General features: G+C 39.3%; 1 protein-coding gene across 8 annotated transcripts in view; it reads left to right on the top strand.

Annotated features, from left to right (window-relative positions):
- RTKN2 (rhotekin 2) overlaps positions 1-23812 on the top strand; it is a 52652-nt gene extending 28840 nt beyond the window's left edge. For 7 of the 8 annotated variants that reach the window (XM_048311596.1, XM_048311600.1, XM_048311599.1 and 4 more), the window contains 7 exons: positions 504-704; positions 5269-5363; positions 6860-6966; positions 7984-8115; positions 14741-14906; positions 16840-16947; positions 18919-23812. In XM_048311596.1, the coding sequence (XP_048167553.1) occupies positions 504-704; positions 5269-5363; positions 6860-6966; positions 7984-8115; positions 14741-14906; positions 16840-16947; positions 18919-19472 (1363 nt within the window). In that variant the 3' untranslated portion in view covers positions 19473-23812. The remainder of the gene's footprint in view (positions 1-503; positions 705-5268; positions 5364-6859; positions 6967-7983; positions 8116-14740; positions 14907-16839; positions 16948-18918) is intronic. The other variant, XM_048311601.1, reaches the window with a different exon arrangement.
- The last annotated feature ends 240 nt before the right edge of the window (positions 23813-24052 follow it).

Raw genomic sequence — 24052 nt, 5'->3', positions numbered from 1 at the left:
GACGATGCAGCAGTAGGTAGTTAAGTTGTGAATGACAGATTTTATTAGATAGCATTTTTTTTTCAGTAATTTGAAGGGGATGGGGTGCAGCTAAGATATCTTTCAAACAGTTCAATCTGATTTAGGACCATAAGCAGGCACAGGTTTTCAATCATGGGATTTTTGTGTAACAGTAGAGGGCGGATTTAAGTGTGTTTGAATGTGTTGCCTGTGTATTTCCATAACATGGGGGTTTTTTCCGTTTTTAACCTAAACGTTGAATTTCCTGTTTGTAATTGTTTATGGCGCAATTATAACATCCATCTCATGACCTCAATGCTAAGTTACTGCTGTGTACTCTAGTCCTTAATTCCATATTAACGTGTGTCTGCGCCTGAATCTTATGGCATTGCTTCCCTTGATTAGAAATATGTTATTTAATCTATAAAGTAGCAGCAACATTCCTTGGCTCCGTGCACAGTTTGTTAACAAACGCTCTGAAATCTTCTCCTCCCCCACTTCAGTGATGAAGCAAGCCCAGATTTCCAGGTGAAGGTTGAAGTGTATAGCTGCTGTACAGAGGAGTCTTTATATATAACAAACACTCCTAAGAAACTGGCAAAGAAACTTAAAACGTCCCTCAGCAAAGCTACAGGGAAGAAACTCAAAGCTGCACTGGAGGAAGACAGCATTGAACCCCTTTTGCCTGCTGACCCAGTCATCCAGTAAGCCACATATATTGATATTCTGGTTTTATAGCTTTTACAATAGAAGTAGACCAAATAGATTGTAAATTTTTGGCAAACTGCCGAGAAACTGATTCTTTCTCTAGTTGCCCATGTGAAAAAAAATTTACATTTTCAATAGGAAATGAGAAAGTAGGTGTGAATTCCAACCATGTCGCTGAGCCTTGGGGCCTGGTTCTGATCTTGAAACATACGAGCAGCCTTTATCTTTGTGCTCCACAGCCAGACAGCTGGTAAATCCACTATTCTTTCCAACCTCCATAATATTTTTAGTTTGATCTCTAGAGGAAGTTGAGCTTGTACGGTCTATCTGTGTCTCTCTGTCCATCTACTTCTCCTCCTCCCCCCTTCCCCATTTACTTCCTTCCCCATACTATTTTTGCACCTAGCCAGTGTTGCTCGTACTTGACAGACAGGTAGATATGTCTAAAAGTTACAAGTTGTGTGAAATAACAAAAAGTGTGTATGTAGGCAGGAGAAACCACTCCAGTACCCTCTGCCCTAATTCCACTTGCCAGCTTTTCAGTAAAACTGGACTGCCAAAGGCACTTTATGGTTACGGGCTGCTTAACAGGAGATTTCTTAATTGACTTTAGCACAGAACAGTTTTCAGTGTTCATAGGCATAAGTGCTGTTCCCAGTAATTTACCTGTGTCCTTTTAAAAATTAACTGCCTACTAATATTTTCCAGCAACTTTAATTTCATTGGGATTTAAGCAGACCAAATACCTAATTTGAAAATACTAATAGCATTTCTTTATTTTATTTATTTATATTTTTTTAGAGAGCAATTTTTTCAAGGAATTACTTTTTTTTTGGCAGCTGACAGTAAAGAATCAATGCTTAACTCTTGCCAGGTGTTGAGTGTAGTCTTAGTCTAGCTTCATATATCTATTTCCCAGGATTTTAAAAGGAAACATTCAAGCATATTCCGTCTTCGTTGAACTGATATTACTGTAAACTGATATTGCTGTGTGACTCAAAAATAGACATCCGAGAGATCTTATCCACAGAGCAAAACAGATTTTATCACTAACTTTCCAGTGGGTTCCACCTAATGACAATGTATTTTTCAATCTGCATCATGTCAGGTGGCTGTGCTTTCCACCAGCTTCAGCTGGGCCATGACACACTATCATTAGACACAGTTTGAATCAGATATAACCACTGGCTTCTTTGCTTGAATACAGACTGCCTGGCTTTTAAGGAAGAAGCACCAGTAGACAATTTAAACAGCTGCCTCCTCCCCTGGGTTTTGCTTTTGGTTTCTCAATTGAATTTTCCTTTCCTCCATCTTGGAAGTTTGTTGTTTCTGCTGTAGATAATCATCTCACAGTGACTATTACTTTCTTAACACAATTAAATGAACAATGAAGTGTTTAATGATGGCTTTGCTGGGTGATTAAAATAGTTGTTTGGAAAGAAATGGGTTATTATAAGCAGAAAATAAGTTGTCCAGTTTTTTTAATGGGTTTTCCCCTAGGATTTATATTAGTTAGACCGTGGTATGTAGCCCTTATAAACGGGAAGAGACTGCAAGACTACAAGAGATCTTTCAAGTATTCCCTGAGAGTTTTACCAGTCCAGCAGGGGAAATTAAACTGCAACAAAAAAGTGAACTTTCTATATTATGCGAACACCTTTTCTCTGTAGATTTCATTTGTACAAGCCTTTTTCTTTTCAGTGCACACATGAGTGATATTCTCCATTTCCCAAAAACTCTGTGATCCCTCTGTTCCAAACTTCTTGGCTTAGAAACCTCTCTAGTTAGTGAGGAAACTGTCAGACTTGGAACTTCTTGAAAGAGCATAGTGACAAAGGGCTTGATTGGTTGCTTAGGTTGGTTAATTTGAGTTATACTGATATTCTCTCTTAATTATCCCTCTTTTAGTTTCTTTACAGTCTGTTGCCTGCTTTGTTTTTCAATTCTAGCTTAATTTTTTTTTTTTTTTTTTACATTTTTTATAGCAGAAAAAATACTCAGTGCGGTTTTACTGTTAAATGCCAGTGTAACTAGGTTGCTCTTTGGATAAGTCGCTGGAGAGTCTCCCTCAAGTGCCTGCTCATTCACTTGCAGAACTGGCCTACACATGCACTGGTGGTTGTGTTTGATGTATTGTCCTCCACTGGGCTGAAGGTGCAGCAGCTTCCGTGTCCTGTGTTTGAGTTGGCAAATGCCCAGTGATATTTTGCTGGAAGTACACAGTCTAATCTGGTGGCCTCACTTTTATGGTTGGGTTCTTGTTAGTACCTGAAGGTTATATTTGGTTTTACTGTCTATTATTTAAGATCTGATTGAAAGGTGAGCATATTGAATTCTTTTTTTTTTTTTTTTTTTTTTCACTCACAAGTCTTCCACTCACTCCTTCACTCGCTTTGAATGAATGAACTAAGATTGGGATTTCTAACATTGGGTTTAATATTCAGCAACAGATTCTGGAATTGAAGATGTTTTAATTAACATACATTGATAGAGTGTTACAGTTACACCTTCCCACACCGGGGTCTGTGTGGAAACTTCAGTGCCTCTGTCTTTTGATCAGTAAACAGATTAAACAACGAGCCTTTGCCACAGGCATGTTGTGAAGATGAGCTGATTTTTTTTTTTAATGAAGTTGTTACATGGTAAAATACTATAGATATGCAAAGTACCGAATGAGATGCAGCAGGCAGACTATTCTTTGTTATACAAAGAAACTGCCATTTAAGGCGGTTAGCTAATTCTGTGAAATGCAAAGGAAAAATACAGTCAAGAATCCTGATTAGCCAGTTAAATCTGAAAAATATTTGTAGATAAAACTTTTCTAAATTATACTGCAGCTGCCTGAAAGGAATGACTTGTATTTTAGAATGAAAATGTTACTGTGAAGCATATTTTAAAAGTGAAGTAGCTATTTTTTTTGGCAAGGTTGTTGTGGTAATTAGTCATGCTTTAGAAAAAAAAAGTAACTTTAGAATCAGCACAGCAGTTTTATCTGTGAGAAGAAACTGAACTTTATGGTACAGTTTAAATAGAATGGTAATGCATTGCTCAACTGCATGGTCAAACATAATCAGTGGAGAACCTTTTGTTAGGGAACAGTCTAGCAGGGAATATATACAAATGCTGATGAGTTTTTGTTCAGATTGCCCTCTTGAAGTGCTTCACAGCAGTGGTTTTTCACCCAGAACGTGATACTGTATTTAATTTTCTTTTTGTTCCCTGGAGACAGATACATAACAGACCTCCCCTCTAACAAACTTCCTACTTTTCCTCTTTCGTTAGGGTTAGGGGGAGGTAGACATTCTCCTTGTTTATCTGCAGAGCCAAAGGTCCGAAAACTGTATGTTTCCACTGTGCCAGTAAGAAAAATAAAATTTGAAAAATACTAAGATGAAAAACTATTTTTGGTGATTTTAGTTCAATAGCATCTTCTCAGCTTTTATACCACCAAGATTTCTTATGTTCTGCTGAAGATATGTTGAGGAACTTGTGCTAGATCCTGTTGGGGAGAGTAGTTAGTGATTTGGAGGGGTTTGTTTTCTTGTGGACTTTGTTCTAACTGCCATTAGCTAGGTGGAATTCTTACTGCATTGCTGGACTGTAAATCTGTTACTCGGTCCGATGAGTATTTTAGGGAAAAGGTTAAATGTACTAAATTTATACCAGTTTATTCCAAGAATTGCATTCCACAATTGCACTGTGCTGAATTGTAAGAGTGATACTTTTTTTCCCTAGGCAAAATACAAAACTAAGATAAAACATTCTGAAACCTGTAAGCCAATAAGTGAAAAAAAATCCTTTATGCTACAAAACTGACTGTAGGATTTCTGCACAGATTTCTGCATGTGAATAATCAATCTATTGGATCCTATTCAAAATACATTATAAACAACTGGTCTATAAAGAGTAGTCTGCATAGGCAAAGCAAAAGAGCAGGGCAACATGGAGAAGCAGTATAAAGCCTTTTAATTTTTAACCTGTATTTTCAGATAAAGTTTGTCATCCTTTGTTCTATTAACTATAGGAATTTTTGAACCTATTGCCAAATCTTACTGCTTTAGGCCTAGGAATAAGAGCTGTAATGCTATTGGAAGTAACTTGGTGTCTGACTAGAGGAGAGAGGTGCTTTGAGCATCCAGAGGGTGCAGAGGGTTTGGATAGCGCAGCCTTTACCCCTGGGTTTGGCCCCTCCTGGCTCTTCAGGAAGCACGAGCCCAGCTCGTAGGCAGTGGCCACATGAGAAGTCTCTTGGCCAGCAGGTCCCAGAGAGGAGGCAACAGAAAGAGTTGTAATGAATGATGGCATTGGCCTGGAAGTTGTGGGGTAGGAGGAACTGGAGATACACGCGTGGAGGCAGGAGGTGAACAGACTGCGGAGCAGAGAACCAGAGATACAGGAGCTGTGTGGGAAGAGGTTGGGGGGTGGCAGTCTGCGGTCACTGACAGGTGCTGCCGTGCACCTTGGTGTTCCCTTGTACCCAAATGTGGTATCTCAGGCATGTCTAGACCTGAGCAACATCAAGCAGAAATGTCCTAAATGTGCCATTTCTTTCACATTTAGTGGTGCAAAGTACAGTTTGCTAGCATACACCACTTTGGGGCTGGAAAGCGCTGAGGACAATTTCAGGACCCACAACCTTACCATTACAGGAAATGGTAAGTACATATGGTACCAATTTAAGGAAATAAAAAACCAGTAACATTTTGCATTAAACTCTTGTAAACTAAAGAGCTTAAAGAGATTATTTTTCTTGATACTCAATATAGAACAACTTTAATAAAATATTTAACGGCTCTAAAGCAGGCATCTGTACACAGCTGAATAAACTATAAGTTGAGTAAAATTTCAAGTCCAGATGAAAAATGTAATTCTTTTGGGAGTTTCTTCTGTCATTTGCATATCCGTCTTATGTGAGTTGTAGTTATATACAAATTATTTCCCCTTCCTCACAGCCAAGGAAGGGTATCAGAACGAAGAACAGCTTGTTCCTCTGTAGTCAGAAGAAAAATTGCTTCAGTTTGGTGAGGTTTGTTCAAGGCCCAGATTTAACACAGGACTTAAGTGTGTGTGCTTGTAGTCTGTGCTGGCTGCTGTCCTTCAGCTCTGGGGCAGCACCAGTTGGGAGCAATTCAACACCATGGGGGACTGATTATACTGCAACTGATGGTGGTGTTTTCACTTTTTGGTACTTTGTCCATTATTTTCTGCAAGGACAGTCCCTCCCATAAGCCATGCTCCAACTGTTAACCTAAGGCATGGGACTTTCACTGTTGCTTCTGGGAACTTAAATCATTTACTGGGGTAAACTTGACCTCAAAGGGAATTTCCTTCTTTACGTTTCAGTAATTCTGAATAAGTACAGATTTGAAGATTTATGGGGCATTTATTTCTTGAAGTGTTGGATGAATAATTCTGAGCACCTTTGATATTTGTAAGCCTTTCTTTATTAGTACTTTATATTCTTCTCGAAGTTCCTTTTTCTGAAATTATTTACATAATTTTGTCAGGTGAAAAAGGACATATCTGGATATTTTGGTTCATCACAAGCACTTCTAAACCATGACCAAAGACAGAGTCACATTAATGGAATGCTGCATTACCTACTTTTAATTACAGAAGAGAGAGCCTATAGCATAGCAGAGCTGAGTGATTCCAACTCATTAGAAACTCCTTGGAACCCTAAATGCTCTTCTAGTGCTGAAGGCAGAAGTAGATACAAATTCCAAGCCTTATTAAAACAATCTGAGCAAAGTGCTCATGTACAAATATAGCTGTGTGCCACAATGGGATGGGCTCAGGGGTCATACTAGATGAGAGCGTCAGTGTACTTACCTTTCAAAGTGTTTTAGCTCTGAAATGAGCTGTATTTTATGTAAAAACAACTCTTTTTTGCAGAACAATATTGCCATTTTTACTTGAAATTATTTTGAAATTTACTATTTTTTTCCAATTAAAAAACACTTCCTGAAGACTAAAAATTAGTTTTAGTCTAGTCCTACAGGATTAAATCTCTTTTCTTAAAGTATGAAAATATGCTTATTTTCACTCACGATCTTAATGTAAAAACAGATGTAGAAAGCTAAACTATAAGTTTAGGGCAATTGATCAGAACTGAGTGTTTGTCTGCCTTTTGCCTTTTTCTTTCCCCCAGAGGAATCCTCTTTTTGGCTGCCCCTGTATGGAAACATGTGTTGCCGTTTAGTTGTCCAGCCCTCCTGCATGGCCAGGGATATGATGGCAGGATTTCTAAACCAGCAGGTAAGAAGACCTTGCTTGTGTTTGCATCCTGGGCTGTTAATAGCTGTCACTAAGAGTCAATTGTTAAAACCTTTGCTTTTGCCTGAAGTGGTTTATTGAGAACTGGTGTTTTTTCCTGTTCTACTTAGAGCAAGGGGGAAACTCTCTCATGGCTGCATTCACAAATGGTGCCTTCAGTGGCTGAGCATGGAGAAATCAGTGTTTCTTTGGCATGAATGATGTAGGTTGTTAGTAAAGATCAAGTACAACTCTTGTTTCAGAGTTGGTTTGCACTGGTACTTGACGGCATCAGTCCTAATAATCCTGTGGCTCTCATCCTTGTACATAGCCCTTGTTGTGCTGGCACAAGAGTTCATATCACAGCATGGTGAATCAGGCTGGTGAACTGAGCCATATTTAAACTCATCCCTTCAGAAATTATTCATCTGAACTCACTTTACTTCTCTATTTTGGTTCGTTGCACAACTAGGCATATGAGAAGGTGATAGTAGAGCACCAGAGGGTCTGGGTCATTTGTCAGGAGTGCTGAATTACAGGCTTTAAACTGGTTGTGAAACTGTTATGTTTTTATGAAAGCTGTTCAGAAAATTCGTTTGAGAAAGTGGAATTCTAGACAAATGTCTTTGCTTGACATTTGTTGAATGTACTGTGTATTCCCAAAGTGTAATACTCTTTTTATTTCTATTATTGTGCAATTGCTGTAGCTAATAAAGGTGCTTTCTTTTTTACAGTAGACACCAGATCTAGATTTCGTTCTGTGTGAACCAGCAGATTCTGTACTGTTAGTGTCACATGGCAATAAATCTGCAAAAACTGTAAAACACCAGAAGACATTTGAAGTACTGCTAATGTTTCAGAAATCAGTGACTGAAATGTTCTGTAACAAAAAGTCTTTGTTGTAGGAATGGATTTGGTGTGGCTAAGTTTTGATCACTCAGGGCTGATACGTGTACACCTTATTAATATGGTTTTGTTTTAGGTTTATGTTTGGCAGTTTCTGACTATTCTTCCCTTTAGCAAATGGTAGGAGGTCTAATGAGCTGGAGGAGGCTGTATTGTGTACTGAGAGGTGGCAAACTCTTTTGTTATTACTCACCAGAAGAAATTGAGGCTAAACTGGAGCCAGCATTGACAGTTTCCATCAACAAGGTAAAATTGGTTGTATGGGGATTTTTTCTTTTGGTTGTTGGGGTTTTTTAATTTATTGGATTATTTTGGAGAACATTTTTTTTGTTTAAGAAATATGTGCAGTCATTTGGGCTCTAAGCTGCTGGTACGCAGAGTGCCTTACAGGTGAAATGAGGGTGGGATGTGCTTCCGTGAAATTTGCAGTCCCCCAGCAGAAACGTAACATTCCTTAGCTGTGGATGTAAATTCCTTCTGTTGCATTAGACTGGTTAGCATAGAGGCAAAAGGGAGGGTGTTTTTCTGTAGAAAAACTAATAACTTTTTATATGATAGTTCTGTAAGACAGCCCTTGGAAATGTATTGCTTACAGTCCCCTAGCAATGTTCTGGTAGACTTCTGTCCTCAGCAAGGTGGAATTCCAACAAAAGCTTTTTTGTTGTTATGTGTTATTTAGCCACAGTCTTAATTAGAAGGAGAGCTGGAAAATTTTTCAAAATATTTCAGTGCCTTAAAATAAGCTGCTTTTCTTAATGCTGGTTTTGTCCAGGGCACAATAACTTTGGAAGCTCTGTTCTCTAGGATGACATTATTGCTGTTTTTCATGCCCTGATTGAAAAGCCTGGGCTTAAAACATAAATTTAAAATGTTGCTTACTATTTGGCCAAAGAAACAGTAATTAATCTGAAGTAATCTGAACGTTATCGGAAAGACCTTCTAGAATGGCAAGCATTAGAGAGAACAGATGCTCTCAAAAACTGGTTTTGGTGCAAGCATCAAGGGTTAATATCCCATAAGGATGGGCAGAGGAATTGAATGTTATTTGCAATCACATAGCTGAGTTCATCTTACATAAGTAAATAGACACATTTGGAAGCTGTGTTAAGCACAGGTCGCTGTGGATTCCGCTGCTGTGCTGCCGTGAGCGCTCAGTGCCAGCACTAATTCCGAGAGAAGCGTTCCTGGGCCCGGCTGCTTGTTCAGCTGCTGCTGTGCTGTGCCAGGGCAGGCACGGGGGCAGCTGACGGAGCGATTGCACAGGGCAACTCATGGGGGTTAAATTCACTTCGTCTGGGGCAGGAGGACGCTTGGCTTCAACTGTGCTTCCCTTTAATCCGTTCTCTTACCCAGCTCATTACATGGCTGCACAAATGCTTGTGTGGTACAAGCACGGGGCTCAGCTATGACTGGGAACGTGAGCGGGCATGGGGTGACAAAGAACTGCTTCTTACAGCAGCAGTATCAGCTTTTGGTGGCTTGAGTGTTCTTGGGAGAGATGCATTCTCCTTCAGAGTGAGACTGATGTAGAACCCAAACATTTAAATGGGTCATAACAATGTGACCTGTTTGTGTTAAGATGTTTTTTAATTGCTAAGATTGAAATTGATTCCTTAAATAAAAGTACCTTTTTTCCTAGTGCTATTTTTTTCTCCCAACTGTTCATACATTTACATTAAATAAATATTTATACTGTGATATATATTTAAGTAGGTTTACTTGCTTACCTCTTCAGTCACTTTCAATTTCACTAGTCAGCCTCTGCCATAATTCTGTTTTCCAGCTGTTCGCAGTATCAGTTAAGAAATTGTAAACTTTAGTAAATTATAGAATGACTAAATCATTCTAAAACGTGACAGGAATATTTTTTAAAGTTATCTATCAAGCTGCCTCATATCTTTCCTTAGAGTTTTCTGGTTTAGTCTAAATTCCAATTCTGCTTTTCCTTTTAAAATAACCATATTGTTCTAAGATATTTTGCTCCTCCAAGTAACCAATGCACTTAGAACCTGAAATCCAGTTTGATAAGCCTTTGGTGAGAGACTGTCCTTATGTTTGCAGGGTATCCTTAAAGCTAACATGTAGAAGGTACATGATTGATGTATCTTACACCATTTTACGAAAATGTAAGACTGTGGGAGAATGACTGTGAATCCTTCTTCAATTTAAATTAAAACTAGAAAAAAAGAAAATGCAATTGAAAACATATTTGGATACTTTACTACTTAAACAGTTTCTCTTGAAACTAACTTAATGCCTGCGGATATTTTTTGATTCCTTTGTTATGAAATTTCTCTTACGGATTAAATGAAAGCAGACTAATCATATGGGCTTGTCTGCTACATGTTGTTATAGAAACAGCAATTTCGAAGTGAAAGTTGAGATCGAACATCAACTCTAGACATTCTAACTAAAATCTCTTCGAGTTGTATATGTGGCATTTTCATTTGTAATGTGAAGCTGATCCTTTATATGTAATTTAAAGATACTTTCTGAGAAGTAATGAAATCATCTGAATTTATGAGAAATTCTCTGGAAAATGTTCACACCGATAGCCGTATTTCCCATTCCCTTTGAATTGAGACTTGAAGAAGCCATTAAGACCAGCAAAGTCATTACTTCAACTTTAGATGACTTCACTGCTACTGCTGTTGAGCAAAAATGGTTCTGCAGTTCCTATTATGCAAGTGCTACTGTTATTGTTCCAGCTAAATGTGACTATAACGTATTATATTGCACAACTAAGTAGGAAAAGAGAAATGATATTTTCTGTAGCAAAGAAAATTTACTGGAATCCAATTTGAAGAAATATTCTTTATGGGCCAGTTCCTGAATTTTTTTCAAGTTTTCTTTAGTTGGAAATAAAAAATAAAGGCCTAGCCTACACCTGATAGCTTAGCAAATTGGTGCATGTGCCAGCAGTTCATGCTAGTTGTTCAGTGTTTGGAATTCATAATCTATTATGTTTGGTTCATAGATTATAAAAGTTTTTTTGTGCCATGGGTGCCTGAAACTTCAGGAATTCTGGGATGTTGCCTGTAGTCCCGCGCATATTTTTCCCATGCAGTCTTTGTCCTGGGACCCTGCAGTCAGCAAGCCCAGGACTCTCTCTGTGCTTTTGCTGATTGCTGAGGGGAGCAGGGTGAGGAGCAAGTGTTTGCAGCCACAGGCTCAGGGCTCATGGGAACACTGCTGAGCAGTGCAGCAGGAGCAGAGGGACAAAATCAATCTGGAATTACCTTTAATGACAGCCCTTGTTGGTGCAGGTGTTCTGGCTAGGTCAGGGAGCGGACTTTGTTGGAAAATGTGGCGATGGTTGCAGCAGCACAAATTCAAGGGAACCATGCATATTTCTAGGGAACCAGGGAATTCCTCCTTGGGCTGGAGCAGAGGAATATGGATACGAGTTCTTGACCATGTGAGCTTTTAGGGAGCCAGCAACATGAGCAATATTCACTGTACATGTTGGGGAACTCCAGCATGGAGGAATGAGATCAGCCCTGAAAATATCCGTATTCCCTGTAGTAAGGACTTTGTCCCACTGGTTGGCTTAGAAAAGCCTTCCTACCTGTGAAAATATATTGGAAAAGCATAGACTAGTTAAGGGCCTCCAAATGTCTGGTATCTCATATCCAGAGAGTTTAGTCCTGCAGTTGCTTGAAAGAGGTTGTGGATGCAGGCAGGGGAAGCAGATAGAACACCCAGATCCGTGTAGCACACATACTCAAATTGAGCAGTTTGAAAGCTGCTTTATTGGCCCCCTGAAGCTTCACAAAAGGCTGGCTGGTCATATATTGCTATCATCTTCTCCACATTTTCAACTGCTGCATTTCTCCCAAGATCAATGGCACAGATATCCTAATATTTCTTGTCCATGTCATACTCACACATTGTACTGACCAGCCAGTGGCCATGAGGATGTCACATAAGTACAAGCTCACAAAACAAGGAAGGGACAAAATATCAGCTAATAGACTGGATTTGGTCTTCTGCATTAATGTGCTTGAAAGCCATAATTTCAAATTGAACCATAATTCCCTGCTTGCCTAAAACAAACGTCATGGAAATTATTAAACATTACAATAGAAACCAACACATGAACAGGTTATACTTGTTTCCAACGTTGTACTGTTTTTTCTTGGTTTTTTTTTTTTTTTTGTACTAAAAACATGAAGGGAGTTTGTTATATTTGATTTGTTTAATCTTAAAATAGATACACAGAACTGGGTCTCTAGGTTATTCAATATTTTTCTTAAGAACTGTAATTTGTTTTGATGTCTTAAAATCGTCTTTATAACCAGTGCTTCTTAGTGTGTCAGGACTGGCTTAGCAGGAAAATGTTGTACCTCAGCAATAAAAAAAGTTCTCTCTCTCTATCTCTGTGTCTTCTTAGCTTAAAATTTGAGCTTTCTAGAGAGGTGCTATCAGGCAAAGAGATTTTATTTGTGGGGAGAAATATAGAATAAGGTTGTACCATGTATTTTTCCCTTTTAGTCTTTCCCTGTCTTCAAAGAAATAATCTTTTGCGTAAAGAATATAAAACTGGCTTCAGCTTCCCTGTAAGAGTCACTTGAGTTCAAGATTCAGCTGTTTTCCTGTTGCCATCCACCGATTGTTCTGGTCTTTACAATTGCTATAGCAGAGTTGGTTCAGGTTTTTTAGAAGACTGGGAAAGATATTATTACAACATGGTAAAATAAAGCACTTTTTGTGGTTTTTTTTTTTTTTTTTGGGGGGGGGTGGTTTTTCTGTTGGTTTTTGTTTGGTTTTAATAGGTTTTTGTTGGTTTGGGTTTTGTTTTTATTAAGTGGAACTGGGCATGTCGTGTAATTCACCCAAGCTTGGTAAATTCATCAGTCCATTGCTGTAATGGCATCTTGTATGACTCCTGAAATATTCAAGCATCAGATATAGATTGTTGCTTGAGGATTTATCTCCTTTGAATAATACCACAGTTGTGGGATAAAACCTGCAGCAAACATCATTAAATAAACTTGTGTGTACGGTATGCTTGAAGTTCTTACCTGTCAAATGTTAATCTACTTGATTTCATTTTTTTGCTGGTATCTATGGTTACCTGAGTTAATGGGATATAGAGCACTTATGGATGAATTACTTCATCTCCTATTTTTAGACAGAAGAATTTAAATGAGCATATCCATCAGATATGCTACAAGCAGCTGTTGGTATTTCAAATGGTTACTTCAGTTATGCATTTAAAATCTGGGGAATGGTCTGTAGAATAATTTTTGTTTTTCTGAGTATCAGAACTAGGCTTATCCCCATGGGATCCCATGCATAAACTTAATTTCTGTAGTTGTATGTTTAATGCCTTTAGCAGATGTTTGACATTTGGTTGAGTTGTGTAAAAGGGACCTGGTTGTTCTGTCCCCACTGTATTTTGAGGAATGCCCTGAGGCCACTTTTGTGGTCAGATTCACCGTCCATCCAGACAGGAGATGTTCGAACACAGCCCTGGCTGTGATTGTTGGCTTCCTTCAAATCCTGGGCACTGCCCATGCCAGGAATATCCTTGTGTATTCCTGCACAAGGCAGGGGGGCACTGCACGGTCTTGCTGCATGTTTGGTGTCCTCATGTCCTGCCAGGGCTCTGGGGCTAGCCAGCTGTAGGGGGCCAGCTGGCACCTGGGCACCAAAACTCATTACTGTGCTCTCCTGGGCATGCCAGAAACCTCTCAGGAGCAGTGTTGTAATGGGCTGCTGCTTGTTCAGTCAGGTCGAGTTGCATGTGCAAAGATACTCCCAGGGCTTCTGCCTTACTTCTGTAAATAAAGTGATGTTAATTGTTTTAATTTGCTCATCATGTTGTGGTGAGCAGCAGTGTTGACCCAGTTGTGTTCTGGAATTCTTTTAGTTGTGTTTTAGCCAGACTTAAAACTTTTAGCATTTTACACACACACAAAAATAATTGTTAGGGATAAGTGGTTTTGGTTTTTTTTTTTTAATTGTAGTAATGCCATAACAAAGAAAGTAAATACTCTGAAAATACCACTGGATCTAGTCTAGAGCAATTGAACTATGTCCCTGAACACAAGGAGAAACCTTGGCTCCAACAGTGCTGCTGTGTAATCTGAGAGCTTTTCTAACTCTAGCTGAAGAGATTTTATAGACTTGTTACACTTCTTGGATATATATACACATTTAATTATTTCTACGTAGCTCTCCCTAATTAAGGTAAAACTAAAATATCTATTTTTAAATGGCAAATAGGGTGGTTTTTTTCTCTTAGAGCAAAATCTTGTGTTCTAGTAGAACTGTATGGGGTACTGCTCCAAATGCCCCTTTAAAGGTGGCCTAGGTAAGTTTCTTTTTAATTTTCCTGTCACTATTGTATTAGCCCTGAATGTCCTGATTCGCTAAAATGAAAACAAAATGGATACAAGTTTACAATGCGGTGGGTAAACAATGGCCCACAGAAGCACAGTAGGAGGTGTAAATAGTAGCTGTAATAACGTGGTTGTCCATCTGAATGTTTGGAGAAAAGGAACTGCTTGCTGTTATTGTAGATTATTCCCTAAACTGCTGTGGAGAAGAGTGAGCAGTGTGAGATTAGCTGGTGAAGGTAGAGGGAGGGGTAACACAGAATTACAGTACATTCTGTAATTCAGAACTGAACTGCAGTAATTGTGTTCTATTCCCTTATTTTTTGTATTTTATGTCATTTTAATAGTTTTATGAGAAAAAAAATTTATAATCAGTTCCTGACATTAGTTCATCTTTTTTTTTTTTTTAATTGGGTATTAATCTGGAGTAGACAAAAAGCCAAATTCTACCTTCCTTGCACTGTCATTGGCCATAAGTTGATGCCAGTGTGAAGCAGTAACTCATCACCATAGTTTATTGTTCCTAGGAAACCAGGATTCGAGCTGTGGATAAGGACTCCAAGAGAAGAACTAATAACTTCTCTGTTATCAACCCTGTGTCTGGAGAGGCTGTGACGCAACGTTTTGCTACTGACAGTAGGGATGAACTTCATAAGTGGATGGAGGCTTTCTGGCAGCACTTTTATGATCTGAGTAAGTAAGCAGGCAGTGCTGGCAGTGTGCCCTCCGACTGGGGCGTTATGTAACATCAAAGGGATCTTTGAGCAATTTGAATTGGAATTGCCTCATACGCCTTTGTTTGCAACAACGAAAAGAAAATGTTCTCTGGGATAATATTGGGTGGTGGTCTAAGCCGTTGGAAGGCAAATATTTGACTAAACCAGAGTCCATGTGTTCAGTCTGTGTTTTTGCAGGAAACCAGAGGCAGAATATATCCATCAATCTCAAAAAAACTTCTTCTCCTAGCAGTGTTCTAGATAATGTTTTTAAAGACTGCTAAATTCTCGCTGTCTCTTCCTCCTCCCCACTGTAGTGGGAAGAGTCCACCTCTGCCTGGGCATCCTACCAGTGGTGTGTTGGTTTGATGAGATCCTGCAAGTATGAAACCTTAGTATAGAAACCTTAGTGACAAGTGGTGAGGATGCTGGAATCATGTGGGGCCCTGGCTAGGATGTGGATTCGGCCAGCTCTTGCAAGTAATCATAAGTAAACATGGAGTTTCCTTGCCCAGCAGTTATATGGATGAATTAAATTACAATTTGTTATAACAGGGATTGCTTGATTCTGTTGTAGTTCAAATGTTTTGGTAGCCCTCTTCACATGGGAATATGCTCACCCAGCCACACTCCATCCAGTCAAGCAAATACACACTGCTTACCTGGGCCTGGTAAAAGCTGTACCTCAGCCTTTGTAACAGGTGATAAAGCGTTACCCTGATCCTTTGGCAAACCTCTGGAACAGCACTGATCTTACATGGCAGAGGGAACTCATTTATTGCGTGAAACATTGTTGAAGTAGTATATTGTGTTCCTTGTTTATCACCAAATACTTATTATAAAAACTGCATAGAATAATTTGCCTGTGTGTTTTTTCTCTGCTTCCTGCTTGACTCACAGGTTTACTGAGGGTAGAGACTGTCAGTTTTTATGCTGCTATTGACAAGGTAGATTTACTTCCTGATAGGCATTGTTATCAGGTCAGAAAACAGAACCAGGTCAATTAATGAAATATCAGTCTTTAGTCAGAGACAACACCAATAAGATAATTGAATTGAGGTTGTGGAAACTCGGTATCGTAGTTGTATTTCCAGTCATTTCTAGCTCTGACTTACAGTGAGAAAAGGCACTATCAATTAAAGAAACACACCAAGCAAAAACTAGGGCATCCTCTTTAAATTATCTGTAGAGTGGGGTAAAAGAACTACTTCTTATTCATTATAGATAGAATACTACCCACGGATTTTTTGAGACATTTTCCTTGGATTCTGAAAAAATGGGTCACTCAGCATTTAAATGCCTTTTTTCTTCCCTGGTTCTAAAATTCTCTTAAAATTAATGTGCTCAGAAAACTTGGAATGATTGGTATGAACAAAGTAATTTTACTGTGTCTTGTTTTCCTTGAGGTCAAAATCTATTAATAGTAAAAGAGGTTTCTTTGTCTGCTAAGGGATAAAAGGCAAGTTATCCTCTATTAAAAACAGACTGTTCCTTTGCCATAACATTGTAACATAGCTGTATAGCATCCGGCTTGCAGGATATTGGAGTTTGTCCCTGGTTACTTCATGAAGCTTCTCGAACCTTAAATTTTTTTCTGTTCCCCCCCCCCCCCCCCCCGGATTTATACTGTTTGGGGATTTGAAGGCAAATTATGATCTTTACCCATCATAGTGTAACAGTAATGCTGGGGTGCTTAAATTACAGGTAGGATCTTATGACCTTTGTGCTAAGAGAGTGGGTACAGAGGTGAAAATACAAATGCATCCTGAGCATTCAAGCTAAACAAAAGTAAATGCTTACTGTTTAGCATTACTTTGGAGGTAGTTTCCTAACACAAACTAATAACTTCCATTTTTTTTTCCAGGCTGAAGTTTTTTAAGTTCCAGTCATTGTTCTCTTTTCTCTCTCAGGCCAGTGGAAACATTGTTGTGAGGAACTTATGAAAATTGAGATTATGTCACCACGGAAACCACCTTTGTTCTTGACAAAGGAAGCGACCTCCGTCTACCATGATATGAGTAAGTGGGATTTGCCTTTTCAAGTTGCAGAGTAACAGAAACAACATTGTCTGAATTCAGATGGCTTCTGGTGTTGGTGTTGAAACACTTAGTTTTTCAAGGACAATTCAGACAGTGAAAGAGCAACATAATTGCATACCAAGGAGTTAATATTAAGTCTGAATTTGTAATAGTGCAAATAATTAATACATTTTTATACCTTGAGCTAAAAAATCTGCAGTCTGCCCTGAACACACTCAAAAACGCTGTCACTAGAAACAAACACTCATAGTAAGAGTACTATAAAGCTCAGAAAATGTGAAGGTAAAATAGTCCGGCTTGGAAACCAGTTGCATGAAATTAATCTGCTGTTCTTAAAGCTATTTTAGGGCTTACCTAGCATAACTCACCTAATTGTTTAGTCTTCGGTAATGATGTTGAAAAATACGCTTGGAAAATCTAGCTAGAGTGTATCTGGGACTTGTATTTCTGCAGAGAAAAATGGTATGCAGCAGGATTTTTTTAATAGTTTTGTTACTGAAATAATATTTACAGACTAGAAAAATAGGTCACTTTGTTTTACTGGATCCAATGCAGTATTGACTGAGAAACACTGTACAACTCTAAATGCCTGACTGCTTGCTGCTTGGGATGGAGCTGTGATGATGCTCAAAATGCCATGTGGGTCACTGAGTTACCGTGCATCAGAGCACTGAACAGTCAAGTTTTATCTAAGCTGTGAATGCAGAGCAGAAATGCAGTAAATGAACCACACAGAAGCTTTACAAAGGTAACATGGTAGCATCGTTCCACTGATACACATGTACCTCAGTGAGGGGCAGAACACAAACTTCATTTCACTCTTAATACACCATTTTTTCCCAAGCTTATTTATAGTATTTGTAGTACCCTGTACTCAGCACTGGTGAGGCGCCTCAAATCCTGTGTTTAGTTCTGGGCCCCTCACTACAAGAAAGACACTGAGAGGCTGGGGTGTGTCCAGAGAAGGGCAACGAAGCTGGGGAAGGGTCTGGAGCACAAGTGTGGTGGGGAGTGACTGAGGGAGCTGGGGGTGTTTAGCCTGGAGAAAAGGAGGCTCAGAGGGGGGGCCCTTTTGGCTCTCTGCAGCTCCCTGGAAGGAGGGCGTAGCCAGGGGGATTCAGTTCCTTTTCTCAAGTAACAGGTGACAGGACAAGGGGAAACGACCTCAAGTTGCCCCGGGGGAGGTTTAGATTGGACATTAGGGAAAATTTCTTCACAGAAGGGATTGTCAAGCAGTGGCACAGGCTGCCCAGGGCAGTGGTGGGGGCACCACTCTGGAGGTGTTCAAAAGACGTGCAGATGTGGTGCTTAGGGACATGGGTTAGTGGTGGACTTGGCAGTGCTGGGTTAACAGTTGGACATGATAATCTTTAAAGGTCTCTTCCAACCTAAACTGTTCTGTGATTCTATTTAAAATCAGATTCTGCTGCTGTTTGAGGCTGTTACTACTGCAGTATACAGGGCAAGCTCAGTAAGAAGAATAAGAAACGGAGCAAGGCAGTCTTAAAGCACATAGAGAAAAATGATAATGTAAAGATGTCCCGTTTTCTACAGGCTGGCAGCACAAGAATATTTAGTCACAGACTTTCATGGGCCTCCCGTGAAACGAAATTTTCAAAGCACTATACAACAAAATGTGTTTAATATCTAATACATACATGTTTCCCAGTAGTACATTATTTTTGCTTTTACTTGGAAAGAAATATCAGTGCCTACCCTGCTGCCTCAATGCCAGCTGTCACAAAAACAGTTCCCTCCTGTCACCTCAGTTCTCCCTTGGATAGCATATGTAATATTTTCCATTTCATCCACTAATACTCTTACTAGTTCAGACTTGGTGAGACATAGCTAATGCAGTTTTGTATTCTGAGCAGCAATAACAAAATAGATAGAAGTAAAATCATTGGTGGTGTTTTAATCTGGGTTAATTGCTGTCCCTTAAAATTACAGGCATTGATTCTCCAGTGAAGCATGAGGGCTTAGCTGATATCATACAAAGGAAAATTGAAGAGAGTCATGGTGAGTTCCTTCTTGGCCAGCAAGAAGAGTCTGCATCTGCCCTATGGGCTTCACTCTTTGATGGATCTCATGAGATGACTGTTCAGAAAAACACGCATCTGGACCCAAAAAGAGATGCTACAAGTCCTAATGACAGCAGAGGAAAGAAAAGAAGAGCTCCACCTCCACCCTCTGATAAGTCACCATACAGTGCAAAAGCACAGGTGAACACAGAGCAACTGGGCAAGGAAAACTGGGGGAAGCCTGACCCCACATCTGCCAGTAGCTCTTCCTTTGAGTCAGTGTTAGCTACAAAAATGCAGCAGCTGCAGACCCCCATTGCTGCTCCTCGCAAAATTGGTCCTTGTAGAAAAAGTGGTTTAGCTGGCCCGGGGAATCCCATTTCTCTAGTCAGCAAGACCAAGTCTGAAACCAAACCGGTACCAACCCCTAGGCAGAAAGGCATCACAGAAATACTAGACCCCAGGTCCTGGTTGCATCCGTAGGCATCACATTTAGCTTAGAGGAGTCCTTGGAATTTTCTCAGCCTTCTCCTAATACTCTTCAGTAAAAGTAGATTTCAGCATATAGCTCAAGTGTTTCCTGTATGCCAGGGCATTCCTGCTAGCTGCAGTCTCAGCTGTACTCATTAGTGCTCACTAATAATAATCTAAATAATTGCACTAGAATGGGGTGGGGGGGTTTCTCTCTGTCTGGAGTAACGGTGCTATTTTTGAAAACAATAGTTCGGTACTTTCCTCTTGAAAAAACCACAGTGTTCAGGTTAACCTCAGCTGTCCCCACAGCAGGAATGTAACCAGTACCTTCTACCAGTCTTCAGCTTAGCCCATCCACAGCTCCTCAGACTACTTAAGTGGGAATTCACACATATTCAGCACAGATCTTGCAAAGCTGATTTTCTTTGGCTCCATGCTTGGCTTCACCTAAAATATCCCTCTCTCTCCCTCACTGTTTAGGAAACACTGCTTATATGGTAATCAAGTATGAAAAGCTTTTGTGCTGTTCTGAATGGCTCTGTAACTCCATATGAATTTCTGAGGCAGTTCTATCAATTTAGCATGGGATTTCCCAAGCTCCTGCTGGTTCATGTGCTGTCTAAATGGATCAGGGTTATCTGTCTTTGAGCAAGGATATGTTCCATCACTGCTGCTTATTTTGGGTTAAGACAAGTGTTTAAAAGCAGTGCCAGGTATGAGCACGTGCTCATATTATGGTTGTTTTTCCTGACAAACGTGGCTCTGTAACACAGCTCGTCCTTTGTGGAGCCTCTCAGCTGTTTCTGGTAGGGAGTTGGTTTGTAAACAGGCAGTGTTACTGGTAAACAAACAGGGTTTTTCACCACTTGTTCTTTCTGCAATAGCAGAGAATAAGCACTTCAGGTGAAGATACTGAACCTTGATATTCTTCCATCAGACTGTTCACCAGTTCCATAAGAAGCATGGGTTCTTAAGGTTCCTGTGGCACCTGCAAAACATCTACTGCATAAGGAAAAGCTGCATTCTCCTGGATCCACTGCTTAAATACCCCACCATTTCCTTGGTTCATGCATTTATCTCAGATGCTGGAACTTATCCAAGGGCAAAGGTCTGCTTGCAGTTCTTCCTCTGGAGCCTTGGTGCTCAGACTGGTGTTGAGAGGGTCATATCAGCAACTGTATAAATAGTTCATTTTTTGTTGGTTTTTTTTTTTTTTCCCCAAAGTGTGGATGGCTCTGGGAGCTTTACCATTTCTCCAGAAGATACTGTGGGCATAGTTGGCTGGTTGGTTTATTTTATCTAAATTTTTGTCTTCAGCTAAGCTCTTGGCTGCACAGCTATAAAGGTATCTGCTGAATTCCCTCAGTAGTTCGTTGGCTATTTGGGATGGGGTTGAGAGGCAGGTTTCATTTACAAATCCTTTTGCAGGATTAGAGCCCTTTGTTCTAGAATGTCCTTGTTCATTCTTCGTTTAATCACATTCCATTTTCCCTCTGAAACAACCATAATCATTCTTACAATAAATCATGCTGTTACTTAAGTGGATGGTTTGTGAATGGTTTATAAATAGGAACAGAAAAACTGAAGAATAACTACATGATTATGTAAATCAGACAGTCGACTAAGTGGACTGTACAACTCTGAACAAGAAATGGAAAAAATAAATGGGGGGGAGAAAAAACATATTTTCCAAAATGCAGCTGCAGTTTATTTAGCTTTAAATCTAGCCTTAAATGTTGCTGTGCTTGGAAAGAAAAAAACCACCTTTTTCTTGGTAACCCCCTTTCATTTAGTGAAATATATATTTAAAAATAAATCTCATAAATATATAAGGCAAGAAGGCACCATAATGAGGAATTATTTTTAAATTCAACAGGCCATTGAATTTCAACAAGCAGTTTCTCTATTAAATTCAGTGGCTTTGTTTTGAACTGAACATACATATTTTAGCAAGGCATTTAATATTAATTTGAAGTCTTCAAGTGATGAGAATTCACTCATACCTCCTGTTGCAATACTTAATTACCCCAGGTACATTTTTCATTTGATTTTCTATTTGCATTTCTAGCTCCACCTTAAGTTATTTTGGTCTTTTTATGCATTTGATTGCTTATATTGATCTCTGTAGTATCAGCTTTTCTAATTGCTTGTGTGTAGTTATAAATCATGATTATGTCCCTTTTAACCTTTTCTCTGATGAGATGTACTGAATTCCTTAACTTTCCTATGGCAGTGAATGTTATCCAAGGCTAATTAATCTTCACGTTCTTCTCTGTATTTCTCATGTATAGAAATATTTGTAAGGGTGACATCTGAATTAGATGCCATATGTCAATAGTGATCCATCAGGACTGTACAGACACATAATGTGATCCTCTGATGAATATCTCCCTCCCTCTCCTCTCAAAAATTGCATTGTCCTTTTTTTTTTGTGGAGGCATTGCCTTGCATGCTGACTTTTATGGGCCAAGTCGTCTTCAGAGTCTTTCTCAAGAATGCGGTACATCATTCTCTTATTATCCTACCTTATATTTTCTTGGAAATACACGTTGTATTTTACCAGCGTTAAAATACTGCTCATGAACTGATCCAGATTGCTCTGTATAAGTGACCTGTCCTCATTCTTTACTACTCCAGCAGTCTGCATGTCCTTTGCAAATTTATTGCAAGTGATTTTTACAGTTTATTCCAGATCATTGATTTTTAAAATTGAATGCAAGGCAAGGTTTGTAGAGAGCAGTGATAAGTTTTTATTACATCAGTGACATGGGTAGGGGGTGGGGAAAAGCAAACAGACAGGCCATTGAGTTTCTGTCCCTTTTATACCAGAGCCTTTAAAACATTGAGTAAGATGGAAAATAGCTCTATTTCTTGCTGAATCCCTATTAATATTGTATTTTGAAATTATTCTGATTTTTAAAGAAAATTACATGCTCATCTTGTTTTCAGAAGGTTACTCAGGGATCTTCTGGGTAACACCTCAGTGCAGGTGTCTTTGCAAGCCGAGCTTAGTATATAGAAGAGTAAAATGCAACCTGTTGTTCAAGACCTATTCTCCATGAAACTGTGTTGATATTTTATATCTATCCTTAAATTAGACTCATGTGGGCCAGTTCATGATATTGCTGTGACCACGTCTAAGCAAACAAGGCCATTAATTAGTCTGTTAATCTGCTTCAGAACTATATAATCCCTATTACGAAGCAAGAGTTGACTTCAGGTTTTAGTATTTATTGTTACTTTTTCTTTTTTTTCCCATTTTGTATTGCCATTATTGCCTTTGCATCTTCTGTTAAGCAAGTTGATTTAACCAGTAAAACCTGCAGGCTACCAGGAAACACTGAACTCAGCTATACAATAAAGTCAGTGCCCCTTGAGGAGCTGCTGCTCCCGGGCAGGAGAAGAGAATGTGACGTTTCACTGTCTTAGCGGCTCTGTTCGATCATGAGGATGCTTTAATTGCAGGACTCAAAATATCAGTGATCAAAACTCAAAAGTCATTAGGCAGTCTCCTGCTGGGATGAGGCTTGGAGGACAACAGAAGGCCTGTGGCTTCTCTCAGCCCTTGTGTCCCGTTCCCTCGTGTTCACATTTGTGTAGGCAAGTTGGAATGCTACTGCCAGGCAGGGAAGTCCATGGAGAAACGCTGCTCCCAGGATGAATGGCTCAAATGATCCAGTGTAGCACAGGGAGGACGCTGGTGGCACCTCTTGAACTACACATGGGATTAGGGACTTTTCTGAGATACACATCAGGCCTGCTCTGAAAACTGTTCCTGCTTGTTCTCTGCTGGGGTGAATTAATGCTGCTTAAAACCAGAATTAAGTGATCGGATGCCATCTTGATGTGGGGAAGAGCAAGGAGTTAGCCTGAACTCTCCTTTTAGGAAGTACAACTTGAAAGTAATTGCTAGTTCAAACCTGAATATAAAGTTTCACAGAACATGAACAACTTTTGAAATATTGACTGAACAAAGACTTAATTTATTAGCTTTCTATAGTTACCTAATATCTTCAGCTGTTTACTTGGTCCTCGAATGGTAGATGGTACCTTCTGTGGTTTTAAAGGCATTACCTTCAAATGTTTACATTTTTACTAGTATTGTGATTTTTTTTTTTTCCCATGGTAATAATATTAATAGTTATTTTATGGTGGCTTGTACGTATTTGGAAATACTGTCAGAGTATTCAGAGTTGATTTGTAATTAATGCAGACTGCCTTAATAGAAAAATGGAGATTTGGACACTAATGTATTGTGAAATGTTAGAATAGAAATCTTTTTTTGCTGCTAGCATATTGTATTTCTGTTAAGATATGCAAGTGAAATTAAAAAGCTTTCTAGAATAAAAGGGTTTTGGTGTAATTTTGTTCACCCTGGAAGCTTTACTCCAGTGCATAAACCATGGCTGATGGCTGCTGTAAATTCAGTGAGCTCAGGGGCAGCTACTTTTCCCTTGGGCCTGCCATGAATGTACCCCTGTGGGCTCATACTGACAACAGCAAACAGTATCAGCCCCAGTTTTCTGATCTGGATGAAGGGAGGAAAAGCCATTTAACTGGCTTTCAAGTTAAATCAATGCTATCTGCCA

Source organism: Corvus hawaiiensis, chromosome 8, assembly GCF_020740725.1.
Source record: "Corvus hawaiiensis isolate bCorHaw1 chromosome 8, bCorHaw1.pri.cur, whole genome shotgun sequence".
In the NCBI taxonomy this organism is placed as follows: domain Eukaryota; kingdom Metazoa; phylum Chordata; class Aves; order Passeriformes; family Corvidae; genus Corvus; species Corvus hawaiiensis.
The sequence above is the reverse complement of the archived record's forward strand: the minus strand, read 5'-3'. Positions and strand labels throughout refer to the sequence as shown.